Raw genomic sequence first — 15,024 nt, forward strand, 5'->3', positions numbered from 1 at the left:
AAAGGTGTGAGTCACTACACCTGGCTGAATTCTTGCTCATGAAAATAAATCAATCAGAACTGGTGAAGAACCAGTCTTTTGAAGAACAGTGTGTTAAAGAAAACAACAATGCCAAGGTCCTGTTTTCCCTCATAACCCCTTCCCTGTGAGGAGATGGAGAAATGATAGCATATAAACTTTACAACCAAGACCAAGGGTCTGAGATCTTGTCTTCTGGGCATGCACCCTCACTTTATCTACCAAGTTAGAGAATTAGATGAAATTTAAAGGAGGCAGTTAAGATGGGATTTTCAGTTTCCCAGTGCTAGTGAGCTAGCTCAGCAGGTAAAGGCACTTGCTGCACAAGCTTGGTGTCCTGAGTTCAATATCCAGAACTCACGTAAAAGTTAAAGGACAAAAGGACTCCACATGCATGCTGTGGTATACACTTGCTCCCACCCCTCACCTCCCAATCTCTCTCTCACACGCACACGCACACGCACATGCACATGCACACATACACACACTCACACAAACGCACACACGCAGACAGAGGGAGGGGTGTGCCTGTAAAATATTGGGTTAAGTAAAATACGTTATTAAAAGTAATTTCACCTGTTGCTTATTATGCTTTAATGTGGCTGCTGGAAAATGCAGATTTGCAAATGGCATTATATTTCTGCTGGTAATATCTGATTGAGACTGGCATTCTAGTTATCATGTGATTATGGCTTGGATTAGGGTAACACTTAGGAAAAGAAAGTAAGGAGAAGTTTTTAAGGGATTATGCAGTATTCACAAACATTGTAAAATCTGTGTTGTTTTACAAGATTATGTGCTTTCAATATAGCTTTGTAATAATAATAAGCTCTTGAAGGCAAGGGCTGTATTGCTTTGTTTTCATTCTGCATATATTTATCCTTGACGATTCATAGGAAATTGACTGAACAACAGTTAATAAGATAATGAAGGCAGAAGTTTCTGTCCTGCCAGCAACTCCCACATACCTGGCAGCTGTTTCCCAAATTACTGCACAGAGGCTTATATTAATTATAAATGCTTGGCCGGTAGCTCAAGCTTATTACTAGCTCTTACACTTGAATTAACCCATAATTCCTATCTATGCTTACTCACGTGGCTTGGTACCTTTTCTCAGTGTGGCAATCTCATCTTGCTTCCTCTGTGTCTGCCTGGCGACTCCTGACTCGGCCCTTCTCCTTCCCAGCATTCTCAGTTTGGCTTTCCCATGTAACTTCCAGCCCCTACCGACCTGTCAGCTTTTTATTAACCAATAAGAATAATACATATTCATAATGTAGAAAAGGATTGTTCCACAACAGGATAGTATGCATTTCATAAAGTTGTTCAGATTTTTTAGGATATAGATCAGTAAGTTTTTATGCCCCATAATTTAATATCATAGTTTTACTAGCTAGCCATGTTCTTCCTAAAACGTGGAAGGGTAAGGGAGCTAGTATCTGGTCTTATTGTAGCTCTGTATGGTCATTTTCTTCATTTAATTCATGTGATAATCCTGTGAGGATGGTCTCCACCGACATTCCCTCAGGTTTGGCAGTTTGTTAACGACACGAATGTACTCAGTTTCAGAGCAATACTTCCCAGTCCTCTTACCTGCTCCAGTAAAGACAGCCTGTTGTTTTATGTAATTTGAATCAATCCTGTATTTTGGTTGACATGAAATGAGTAAAAATCATTGAATAATCATTGAAATAATCATTGAAATTAAATGTACAATGATAAATTTTGATCGGTATGCTCAGTGAAAGAAATGTAGAAATTTGTCCTAAAACTGAGAAAGGAAAAAAAAAGGCTTTTTTTTTTTCCAGTCATCATGATTTTTATGTGTATTGTGTTTTTTTGTTTTTATTCTTTTGTTGTTTTGTCTTTTGTGGGGGATCAGGTGTCACTATGTTGCCCTTGGCTACCCTGGACTTAATATGTAGCCCAGGCTGGCCTCTAGCTCACTGAGATCCTTCTACCTCTGCCTCCCTCTGTGCTGGAATCAAAGGCGTGCGTAATCACTCAGCTTTCTTATGTATTATACTAAATTGAACTAAAGTTCATAGAGAAAAAAAAATTTAACAGTTTTAAGTATTTTTTGTCTTTTCAGATAAAATCAAAGACAAAATTAAAGAGAAAGAAAAAGAAAAAAAGAAGTATAAAGTAATGAGTGAGATCAAGAAAGAAAATGGAGATGTAAAGATTTTGCTGAAAAGTAAGTTTATATTCACTGAACTTTTCCTACATTTTATGATGTTCAGTATACTTACTAGCCAAGATATTAAAATAAGAAATGTTTTTTGATGCAGATTTTTGCTAAGAATAAGAATGCTGTAAAAGTGAAGAGTAAATCTAGTGTTAGGGATTGTCGTCTGCATGGTGACATGCTTTGGTGTATATATTTAATGAGTCATAAAAGCTTTCATGGTTAAGCTTCACTAAACAGATTATTATTTTAAAAATAAGTTGTATAATTTGGTGTATGCATTAATAGTTTTTAACCATATTTATGTACTTTGAAATAAAAGGCTAAAGTAATTTTTGGCACGATAGGGATGGTGACAAATGCCCTTCTTACAGATATTAGAGCATAATCACTACATCATAGAGCAGGGCTGAGAGGAACTCTTCACCTGAGCTAAACCAGAGGGGTACTGTTTTATTCTGATTCTTGCTTGCTTAAGAGTATCTTGTTGTTGTTTTGTTTTCTTTCTAAGACAAGGTTTCTCTGTGTAGTCCTGACTGTCCTGGAACTCACTCTGTAAACCAGGCTGGACTCAAACTCACAGAGATCTGCCTGCCTCTGCCTCCCAAGTACTAGGTTTAAAGGCGTGCGCCGCCACCACCTCCTGGGGCCAAGAGTATTCTTTTTGGTCTTAACCAACCAACCAACCAAACAAACAAACAAACCCAACATGTCCTCTTTGTTTCTTGTTTCTCTGTTAAACTGTGTTCAGTTAATGTTTGTACATGAGAAAAGGTGGGGAGAAGAATTTTGGGGTAGTGTGTTGGGCAGCAACATAATAAATCCTATAAAAAAACGAGAACTTATGTTCCATTAGAGATAAGAACAATCTCCAATTCACCTAGGTTGTAAGGTATGAATCAGTGATGTTCTCTTGTGAGGCAGTTGGGATGGCATTGGCTATTCCATTAGATTGACAGTTGTTGATCAAAACCTGTTGACTTCCATTAATTTCAGATTGAATTTGAGTGTCAATAAACAAGGGAGAAAAAACACCATTATATTGGATATGAAACACAATAACTAATTTATATTACTTAGAATAAATGTGGACTCTTCATTTTCATTTTATTCTTTGTCATATTTGCAAATATTGTTTCTTTATATAATAACAGGTCAGAATGTTTTATTCAGAGATTTGTTTATTTTATGTATGTATGCCTGAGTGTACTATGTTTACCACGTGTATGCAGTATCTTCAGGGATCAGAGAAGAGGGTGTCAGATCTGGAGCTGGAGTTACAGGTGGTGGTGAAACACTCAGTGTGGGTGCTGGGAACTGAACCTAGGTCCTCTTGAAGACTAGCAAATATTCTTGACCACTGAGCCAGCTCTCCAACCCCAGAATTTTCCTTCCTGTAATATTCTTTACACCTTAAAAGAAATACACCCCCAATTAGGTGATGACTTCCTGGTTAATGTTCTCAATCCTTTTGTTCAGTTTCTTTTGCCCCTATAGTTTTGTTACTCTTGTTGTTTTATTTTATGTTATTTTTGAGACAGTCTCATTATGTAACTGCTTGGCCTGGAGCTTGATATGTAGATTAGTCTGGCCTAAAAGTCATATAGATCCTCCTTCCTCTGTGTTTGGAGTACTGGGGTTAAAGGCGTGTACTTCCATGCCTAGCTGTAGTTTTATCTATTTATTTTTTCAAGTTTTTTTTTTAGAAATCACATGTATGAATGTTTTGCCTGCACTTGTGTATTTGTTCTGTGTCTGTGCCTGGTGCTGATGAGACCAGAACGAAGTGTCAGGTCCCCTGAAACTGGAGTTACAGGAGGCTGTGAACCACCATGTGGGTGCTGGGAACTGAACTCAGGTCCTCTGCAAGAGCAACTAGTGCTCTTAACCACTGAGCCATTTCTTTAGCCCCCTGTTGTTCTGTTTTTTAGACAGGGTCTCATGGGTCCAAGGTTGGCCTCAAACTGGATATACGGGAATGAACTTGCGCTTGTGATGTGCTTGCCTCCATGTCCCAGGTGCTAGGATGACAGATGCAGTACTAGGGAACAAAGCCCATCCCTGCTCTCAGGTTCCCACTGTGCTGTGGAATTAGACTGTGAGCCTTAGAGGCAGGACGTGAATAACTGCAGTTATGCTGTGAAGCAGCTAGTGATTAATACTCCAAATATTTACTTAACTGCACCCTATTGGTTTAGCCAGTTCTGTTCTTTATTTGAATGTGCAGTGATACACATTTATGCTATTAGAGTAATAATCTGTGGCCTCAGAGTACTTAAGCTCATATATTCTTCATTGGTGACTAGATCCCTAGAGAACCTTATATATGAAAATACCTTATTGAACTGAGAATTTTCTAGGAATATGCAATATTTACCTTGACTTTGAAGTAGATGGAAAATTTAGGAGACATTTTGAACTGAGTAAAGATGAAGCTAGTGATGAAAACAAACAAACAAAAAGAATGAAGTAGGTTTAGAAATTAATTTGTAACCTTTAGGATGACTAGGAAATCTTAAGGAAATGATTACTGTACAGTGGAGGTAGGTAATAATTTATATTGCTGTGAAGGTTATGTGAGTAGAAGTTTGGAATGTCAGTCATTCAACAAGTAGATAGTAATCTTGGAAACGTCTTTGAAAGGATAATTTTGGGATTAAAAAGCAACAAAACCAACATTGTCCTTTCTCCTCAGTATATAGTATATAGGTAGTCACACTAGTAAAAGCACGGTTCATTTGGAAAAGTGATCCTGTCTTTGTAAGTGCCTTGTGTTGGCTTTTACTATCCAGCAAAACTAATCTGTTGAGCATTGTGTGGACGTGGTCAGGGAATAGAATCACCTGTTGTTGATGGTGTGGAGCAAGGGGTCAGCTTGTAAGAGGCAATATACTCTTAGTATTTAGTGTGCCACGTTGTTCTTTTCCGCATCTATCTTTTATTCTCTCCTCATAGGTTTCTTTTATAATGTTACAAGCTGTAACATACAGACATTTGAAAATGTAGAAGTTACTAACTTTGTCCTCCCTGAATCTTATTTTCTTTGTGTTTTCCCTAAAACTTTCACTGAACTGAGGTTAGAGAGTTGAGTAGTTAACAGCACTGTGCCCTTTGAGAGGACCCAAGGTCAGGTCCCAGCATGGTGGCTTACAACCATCTGTAACTCTAGTTTCAGGGCATCTAGTGCCTTCTTCTGACCTCCTTGGACACCAGGTATCTATGTGTGCACATAGATACATGCAGGCAAAACACTCACATATAAACAAACAAACGAACAAGTAAGATTGTGTGTGTGTGTGTGTGTGTGTGTGTGTGTGTTGAACCTGAGCATGGTGTCTCATAACTGTACCCTCTCCTACTGCTCAGGAGACTGAAGCATGAGGATCAAAAGTTCCAGGCCAGCTTGGACAGGAAAGTGAGTTCTAGGTTAACCTGGGTTACATAGCAAGACTCTAATTTAAAAAAGAAAGGAAAAAAATGTAAGTTACTAAAAGAAAAGAAAACAAAACAAAACAAAAAGCCCTATAAAGTTTTGTATGACTACACATATGTACATGTATATTATACATAATTATATATATGTGAAAAAATTTTAATAGGAAAGTCATTGTTTTACAAAGTGGGATTACTTGCTCTTAGTTCATAGGAACAAATACATTATATAAAGTTATTTAGTGGGTCTCATCCTTCTTTACCAAAGTCCACCAACTATTTTTGAACATGTGCATATGTTTTAGCCATCTTACATACTTAATTAAAATTAAGTAATAAGAAAAAATACATGTTTTGATTTTAGTATTTTAAAATTTTATCATTACATTATGTGAGCTGTTTTACTCATGAGCAGGTCTAATAGGTTAAGAGCAGTGTTCTAGGTTACTGACAGCACACCAGAGCTCACAGTAGGGTTAAAAATCAAAGTTGTTTGTAGCAAGCTTTCTTGTCGGCTGTCTTTGGACTGCTAGCCTGCAAATAATGACAGAGACTTATTAGTTATGAAAGCTTGGCCTTAGCTTAGGTTTTTTTTCTCAACTAGCTCTTATAACTTAATTAGCCCATATTTTTTAAATCTACGTGGCTTGGTTACCTCTTAGTACTGTACATCAGACTTGTGCCAAGTCTGCTCGTAAAATCGTGCACCTAGATTCCTCTTCCTCTTCCTCTCTTTCCCTGAAAGTCTCGCCTATCTATCCTCTCCTGCCTAGCTATTGGCCATTCAGCTCTTTATTAAACCAATCAGAAGGCACCTTGGCAAAGACACATCTTTACAGTGTAAACAAATATTCCCCAACAGTTGTTGAGCCAGGATATAGATCTGTTGTGAAGTGTTTTTTCCTTTAGCATGAGGATCTTAGTTTGATTTCCAGACCCCATGTGAAAGTTAATCGGCATCGTGATGCCCTCTTGTTGTTCCATTGCTGGGGAAATGAAGACAGGAGGAATCCTGGCACTTTCTGGCTAGTCGAGCCTAGTTTGTGAGCTCCTTGTTCATAAGAGACCTTTCTTTAAAGCAGGCCGATGGTGTTCTTGAGGGTGACACCTCTGGCCCCCACCCATGCTTTTACCACCCTGTAAACCCATGCAGACCTAAAAACCGAAATTGCTTCTCAGTAAGCTGTTATTGCTTCTGTATTCTGTGCATGGTAATAGAGTTGAATGCATTATTACTATATCAGATATGAAAAAACATCCAGTTTTCCTGGGTAAAATTTATTTTTTACTTTGTTACCTTAAAAGATATACGGAGGTTACTGGTAGAAATTATTATCAGTGAACACTTATTTATTTATTTATTTTTTGTTTTTTCGAGACAAGGTTTCTCTGTGTGGTCCTGGCTGTCCTAGAACTCTGTAGACCAGGCTGGCCTTGAATTCACAGAGATTGGCTTGCCTCTGCCTGTAGGCTGGGATCAAAGGCGTGCACTACCACCGCCCAGCGATCTGTTTATTTTTAAAGCAAGTTTTTATAATCGCCACCCAAAGCATATGCTTCTGTTCCCCTCCCTCCCCCTCTCCTTCCGACTCTCCTCCTCTCCCTCCCACCTCCTTTCCTTTTCTTTTAGGCAGGCCTTCTCAGGCTATCCTGGAGGTTGCTGTATAGCCCTTGCTGGCCCAAGCTCTTGGCCCTTTGCCTTTTAAGGCCGAGTCACTAGGGTCACGTAGACACTACCTCTCTGCTGTACTGCTATCGATGTGCTTGTTTTTATGAGTTCTTCTCTTGTCTGTGGGTGTCTGTTATCCCTTGTTGAATGTGTGTCTGCGTTTTTCTGTTCCTGTTTCTTTTGCTTTCAGTTTGGCACCCCCGCTTCAACCCCTAGGTCTTCATATATGGAGTCCCCCCACCCCATGGGTGTGTTCTTGTCTGTGTATGTGGAGTCCTTCCCATCACTGCCGTGTGTGTGTGTGTGTGTGTGTGTGTGTGTGTGTGTGTGTGTGTGTGTAGTGTGTGTCTGTCCCCTTGTCCTTGTCCTTGTCTGTGTATTCGGAGTGTCGTGTGGTTCCCCCCTCCATGTGTGTCCTTGTCTGTGTATGCAGAGTCCTCTCTGTGTGTCCTTGTCTGTGTATGCGAAGTCCTCTCTCACCCCCACTCCCCACCCCCATGTGCAGAGTCCTCTCCCACCCCAGTCTGTGTGTCCTTGTCTCTTCTGCACTCCAGCATCCTTTTACTTTGAGTCATACATAATTTGAGAGTTGTCCACGTTCCTTAGACAGCAGTTCTGTTTTCTGTTCTAAGTTTATCTCAGGGGCTTTTATTATATCACAATCAGTGGGTTTTGTTAGAGTTACAGGTTTAGAGTAATATGAACTTTCAGTATTTTTACTGTGAAACAAGAGTATTGATAATCAAAATGATAACTCCTTAAGGTACTTGAAAATTTTCTATATAAGCACCAAAGAATTGTATATGTAGAAACAGAGAGATTATATAATGTTCTTAAAATCTTTCCAGTACAAGCTAGTTCCTTAGTTTGGTTTAATGTAAAGAATACATTTTACCTCTGTTCTTTGGGGATTTCCAAGCCTACATTCAGGTTCTGTGAAGAAAGAAGTGGGAAGATTCACAGGGCCCAGCATAATCCTTGGTCCTGTGATATGATTTATTATTATGAAGGTATAAAAGGAAAATAGGCATAGAAGAAAATGTGCATGGGGTAATATCTGTGGGAAATGAAGCATACGTTTCTCAGACTCTTCTCTAAGTGGAGTTATGTCGGATCATGCTTAATTCAGTAAGTTGTGACAGCATGCCTAGAGTGTCCTGGACCAGGAAAGCTCATTAGTGACTCAGGGTTTATTGGGAGTAGGTACATCGACACCATCTGCCTACTGTGGACCAAAATTTTAGACTTCCAGAAGGAAAACCAACACTCAGCATATAGAAAACAAGTCCTCAGCATACATCATATTATCTGTAAAGATGAAAACAGTGAAGCACTATTTTCTGTAGGAACTCTTCAGAATTCAAGTTTCCAAATCCCAGCCAAGGGCCAGCCTAACAAGCAGTCTTAGGCATATCAGCTCCTCTGCACACTGTAATAGTTAATTACAAAGCAATTTGCCAGAATAATTTAGCTCCTTGATGTCCATCATGAGAGTCTCCTATTGACTTGTTAGTTTGCATTTTAAGTTGCTGATTGTTGTAATATTTTTTTGGTTCATCCTGAACACTAGGGAATAGACTAAATGTTGTCTATTTTATTTCAAAGTAATGTAGTTGGTTACAGCTTATTTATTTATTCATTTGTTTGTTTTTCAAGACAGAGTTTCTCTGTGTAGTTTTGGTGCCTGTCCTGGATCTCGCTCTGTAGCCCAGGCTGGCCTCGAATTCACAGAGATCCGCCTGGCTCTGCCTCCCGAGTGCTAGGATTAAAGGCATGCGCCACCACGGCCCAGCTGTTTATTTTAATACAAAAATATGTTAAGTGTGAATTTAATTAGATTTTAAACATTTTCATTGCAGTGAGGTTTTATTTCAAAATGGTTTAATTTGTGTAATTTACATGCATTTTCCACTATGGGCTTTGAGATTGCTATTAACACCTATGTCCAAACTGAGTGGTGATGGCACAGCCTTTAATTCACACACTCAGGAGGCAGAGGTAGGTGGATCCCTGAGTTCCAGGACAGCCAAGGCTATACAGAGAAACCTGTCTCAAAGAGCCAAAACACAAACAAGCAACCTATATACCCTTTAAATTATATTTTTAATCTTATTGATAGACTTTTTTCTTATTTTATTGGATTTTGCTTAAGACTTCTTTGCTCTTTCATTTGGTTACTCTACTGTTTTACTCTTTATTTTTTGTCTTTTTTTGAGTAATTTGTTAATTTTTGAGACAGTATCTCATGTATCCCAGGTTAATCTAGAACTTAATATGTAGCCATACCTCTGAGGTCAGGTCTGCAGTTGTATGCTGCCATACCTAGTTTATGTAGTGTTGGAAATGGACTCAGGTGCTTTTTACGTTCCAGACAAGTATTGCACCACCTGAGTAACATGCTTAGTCCCTAGTTTTTGTTTTTAAGATGGTCACCTGATCAGATGTTTTGGAAGTACATACCTAGACAGAATTTGTTTTCTCAGGCTTCCTAATGCTTCAACCATTTGATACAGTTCCTCATGTTGTGGTGACCCCCGACCATAAAATTATTTCACTGCTACTTCATAATTGTAGTTTTGCTACTGCTATGAATAGAAAATATCTAATATGCAGGATATCTTATGGGTCGTGACCCACAGGTTGAGAATCACTGACTTAGATGACTGAAATTTGATCCCTTGATCTCTGGAACCTACATGGAAAGAAAGAACCAACTCCTGATTGCAGCACACATGTTGTGCTATGCACGTAGCGGCTTGTGTACACACACACACTAAAAAGTTAAAGAATGTTGAATGAAGGAAAAACACTAGGTGGAGGTGGTTCTTTTGGAGATTCAAATCTTTGGGAACTGGCCTGAGAGATTTAGTTTTGAAAATAGGTAGAACATCTCAGTCATAAAAACTACAGAAATGAGAGACATGTGAACATGGAAAATTTCATGTAAAAGAAGCATTTTAAGAGTTGGGGATGTGGGTCAGTTGATGAAGTACACCCTACTATGCTGAAGCCCTGGATTTTGTCCTCATCACTGCATAATACTGGGTGTGGAGGGCATGCCTATCATTTCAGGATGTGGGAAAGGAGGAAGAAGGATCAAGTTCAGGGTTATCCTCAGCTGTGTACCATGTTTGAGACTCATCTCAAAAAATGCATACGTACTCCACCCACATAGGCAGGTTGGGATAATTTTCTTTATGGCCTGTCATAAGAGCAGAGCAGCAAAGCGGAGTGTGATGACTCAGGCCTGTAGCCTCAGCACTGTAGTCCCTGCAGGCCGAGTCAGAGGGTCATTATGAGTTCAATGCCATCTTGCCTTAACAGTCAGAACAACAGAACTCCTCAAAAAGGGGTCTAGAAAGATGAATCATGGTCAAGAGTACTGGCTGCTCTTCCAGAGGACCTGGGTTTATGCCCAGCACTGCATGTGAAGGCTCACACCTCTCTCTGTTTCTAGGGGATCTCACCTCCCTTTCTGGTCTCCAAAGGCACCAGGCATGGGTGTGGTACACAGATTTACTCAACAAAACAATCCCTCTTCCAAACAAAAACAGAAAGAAAGGAGCGGGAACAATGTCTTCTTTTCTGAATTGTTACTTTGTTGTCCTTTTTATATTTATCTTGGGAAACTTTTGTAACACATAAGCATTTTCATAGTCTGCTTATTTCTATATAAGAAAAATAGAAAAATATTTATTGTGTGTATGTAAATGATATGTGTGCTTTTGTGTACATAATAAGTTTTCTAATTAAGCAGCCTGTGTGCGTTAGGTTAGTCTTTTATTCCTGGAATTTCTGGGATTATGATCCAGAATCTGCTACCTTCGTTGACAGAAATTCTTGAGTGTCTAAGTTACATTGCCCTTCTCCTCTCATGTCTTTCTCTTTTGTTTTTCCTTTACCTAGCACCTGGGCATCACTGGAACACAGTGTATGAGAGAGGATTCTGATTTGTCATCTCCTGTAGGGTACCTGCTGGGTCTTGACTAGAACTTTGTAGCTCACTGAGGAGGAAAGGAGAAGCTGAGGGAATGCTTCTGACTTTGTGATTTATGAGTCTCCTTGGCCTCTGGATATGATTTTTTCTTTTTTCTTCTTTTTTTTTTTTGAGACAAGGTTTCTCTGTGTAACAGCTCTGGCTGTCCTGGAACTCTCTTTGTAGACAGGGGAGCCTTGAACTCACAGAGATCTGCTTGCCTCTGTCTCCTGAGTATTGGAATTAAATGCATGTACCACTGCTGGTTGGCTGGATTTGATTTTTTAAAACTTCAGATAAAATAAACTTTATAATATATCCATGAGAACTATCTGAAGGGTATTGCTCACGTTTATTTCTGAGCTTATGCTTTTTACATTTCTGAAACTTGGACTCACTCATGACTTGGGTGAGCATTCAGCACCTGCTGCGTCTCATTGACAGTCTCGAGCCTGGTGTCTCTGTGTGTATGTAAAGGCAGAGAATGGATGAGAGAGAAGGAAAGACAAAATAAAATTTGAATAGAAAACGAATTCTCAGTGATTTTTCAGAATTGTCAGAAGTAAATTTATTTATTACAAAACAATTCCTAAAAGCATGTTTTTTTTTTTAAGTAATTAAAAATATGGAGTTTCAAAAAAAATTTTTCCCAACAGGTGGGAAGGAGAAACCAAAAACAAGTGTAGAAGACTTACAAATTAAAAAAGTAAAGAAGAAAAAGAAAAAGAAACACAAAGAGAATGAAAAACGAAAGCGTCCAAAAATGTATAGCAGATCTATTCAGACCATGTGTTCAGGACTGCTGTCTGATGCTGAAGATCAAGAAGCCAGAGGCATCTTAAATGATAACATAAAGGATCACATTGGAAAACATTTGGATACCAAGAACCGTGATTCCAAAATTCCTGATAACAGTGAATTTCCATTTGTCTCATTAAAGGAACCACGAGTTCAGAAGAACCTTAAAAGGTTGGACACTTTGGAGTTCAAGCAGCTCCTTCATATTGAACACCAGCCTAATGGAGGTGCGGCCGTCATCCATGCCTACAGTGATGAACTCTCCCGCCTGTCTCCTGTGGAGATGCAGAGATTTGCAGAAGAATTTGTGGGTTTAGTGTTCAGTGAAAATGAAAGTTCTGCAGCTTTCTATGTAATGGGTATTGTTCATGGGGCAGCTACTTATTTACCTGACTTTTTAGACTACTTTTCATATAATTTCCCCAATTCACCAGTGAAAATGGAGATATTGGGAAAGAAAGATATAGAGACAACGACTATGTCCAATTTTCATGCTCAGGTAAGAGGTTTTTAGTTTTTGTTTTTTTGGGATTTTTTTTTAATAGCTTTTAATTGTACATTTTTAGGTAGACTTGTGTTTTTCCTCTTAATTTTACTGTAGGTTTTAGGTAAAAAGGTAAGACTACAGTGAAACTGTTTGGGAGTAACTTCTTGATGTGAATTTTTAACTTTAAATTTCAATTTCTACTTTTTTATTCTACTTAAAAATCACTTAATGAAATACTTAAGATTCTGGGTCTATCCTCCACCCCCACCCCCACACACATCCCCCTTTTTCTTTGGACAAGGATTTCACTTGGACCAAGTAAAATTAATTAACTAGGTATTTTCCAGTTCTTAAAATAGTTTCTTTTAAACCTGTAAACTACCTACAACTATCATCTTTGTAATGCCCTATAAGTGCTTAGCACTGGGTCCATCAAGTTAGTAGGTGCTAAAATACATGCTAGCTGGTATAAAATCGATTGTGATACGAAGCAATCACTACTTAGTGTGTAATTATGTGAGAACATTAGTGCATATTTGCCTTACTTACCTCCTGTTGTTGTGAAGAGACACCATCACCAAGGCAACATATAAAACACATGGTGAGGACTATGGTGGCAGGCAGGAGACAGACACAGGGACTGGCTTGAGCTATTAAAACCTCAAAGCCCATCCCCCAGTGACACACCTTCTCCAACAAGGTCATAGCTCTTAATCCTTCACAAACAGTCTACCAGCTGGGAAACAAATACTCAGGAGTTTGAGGCTTTTTAAGTTGATGTGTGTGAAATGAATGAAAATGGTGCTGGTGGCGCTGATGGTTACCAGTGGGAAGGTCATGGTCATGACAGAACCTGGTTGCTTAGTAGCGGAGAGCTTTATTAGGAGGAAGGGGGTGGGGGAGCATGTGCGGAGAGCAGAGGGAATGATAGTGAGGTGGGGGGGAGAGAGCAGAGCAGAGAGAGGGTGGGGTCTGCATCCTGCTTTTTAAGGGCTCCTGGTGAAGCGGGCTTATGGAGCTACACCACGCATACGCTAATTGCGTGACCACACCATGCGCACTAATGACGTAAGATGCAAGACACCCTTTGCTTAACTCCTGAACTGTGCATGTGCAGTCATGTAGCTGGAGTGAGGGCAGAATTCTAAGTGTGGCCTGTCTAAAAGCCAGTGCCTTTTGTCACCGAACCAAAGGTGAAGGGAAGTTCAGACTAGAGTCGGTTGACTATAGTTGATTTTTTTAATTTTTAAAAATGTATTTTTATTTTATGTGCATTGGTGTTTTGCCTATGTATATGTCTGTGTGAGGGGTCCTCAGGAACTAGAGTTACAAACAGTTTTGAGCTGCCATATGGGTGTTGGAAATTCCTTTGAAAGAGAAATCTGTGCTCTTAACTTCTGAGCCATCTCTCCAGCCCCTGACTATAGTTGTTGGTTTGTTTGTTTTTTTTCCCCTGGGGGTGGTAGTAACTGATGTAACATTCTAGTTTATGGGGAGGATAGAGAAAGTCTCCGGGAGATCTTTCTCTACTGCAAGATTAGCTAATAGACTATTCTGAAGTTGTTAGCACTACTAGGATTAGAACAAATCTCCTCTTTATCCTGGGCCTTCCCTTTGCTGGAGTGTTTTCTTTCAGTTGATGTTCCCAATAGTGAGTTGGGTGTGTATTCTGCAGCATTCAGTAGCCTGGAAAATAGGGCAGTATTTACGTTTTAATGTATGTATGAGGGATATTCCCTCAACAGCATATTTGAGAACTAGAATTTACATATTTTTAGAATGGAAAGGAAGCAGTAGAGCATTCATTACTAGCCATCTCATTTTGTAGAATTCCAGATAGTAACTTGTCTGAGAGCTCCTGGGTTCAGGGCTGAGTCAGGACTGGCATGTAGTCTATCATTTATTGAGTAGTAAGTTATACTGTAGCATGCTTTTATTTACACTTTAAAGTAGTTAAATATTGGTATACTTTAGTGTATTTTTAGCAATGAAGAGACATACAATAATTACAAATGAATACTCCAACGCTGAGGGACTTCGAACAGTGGGTAAATATTGAGGAATGAGAGTGGTAGAAGGAGAGGGGGAAGTCCTGCCGCCTAGGTCATTTTTTCTTGTCATTAATGTGTGTAAGTGACCTACTGTCACTTACTGGGCTAGATGGCAAGTTTTATACTATGTTTCTTAGACTTCAAGTTGTTTGCACAATATCACAAATGTTCTTGCTGTCATACTTTGCCAGTGTGTTTCAATAATTCTTAATGCGATAAACACATTCATGTATTAATGTTGATGTTTTTAAGTTAATTTTAAAAATGAATTTAGGAATTACAGTAAATGATAAGACTTTCATCTCACGGTGGCTGAAAGGATGGCCCAGTGAGTAAAGGTACTTACTGCCAAGTCTGACTGCCTGAGCTTGCTCCCTGGGACGCACTGGGCAGAAGGAGAGAACC

At 39.2% G+C, this 15,024-nt stretch overlaps 1 protein-coding gene across 1 annotated transcript in view; it reads left to right on the forward strand.

Annotated features, from left to right (window-relative positions):
- Positions 1–15,024, forward strand: part of Rsbn1l (round spermatid basic protein 1 like) — a 57,628-nt gene that overhangs the window by 23,837 nt on the left and 18,767 nt on the right. The window contains exons 2-3 of the mRNA XM_059257244.1: positions 2,111–2,215; positions 11,940–12,580. Coding sequence (XP_059113227.1) covers positions 2,111–2,215; positions 11,940–12,580 — 746 coding nt within the window. The remainder of the gene's footprint in view (positions 1–2,110; positions 2,216–11,939; positions 12,581–15,024) is intronic.

Source organism: Peromyscus eremicus, chromosome 3 (genome assembly GCF_949786415.1).
Source record: "Peromyscus eremicus chromosome 3, PerEre_H2_v1, whole genome shotgun sequence".
NCBI classification, from domain to species: domain Eukaryota; kingdom Metazoa; phylum Chordata; class Mammalia; order Rodentia; family Cricetidae; genus Peromyscus; species Peromyscus eremicus.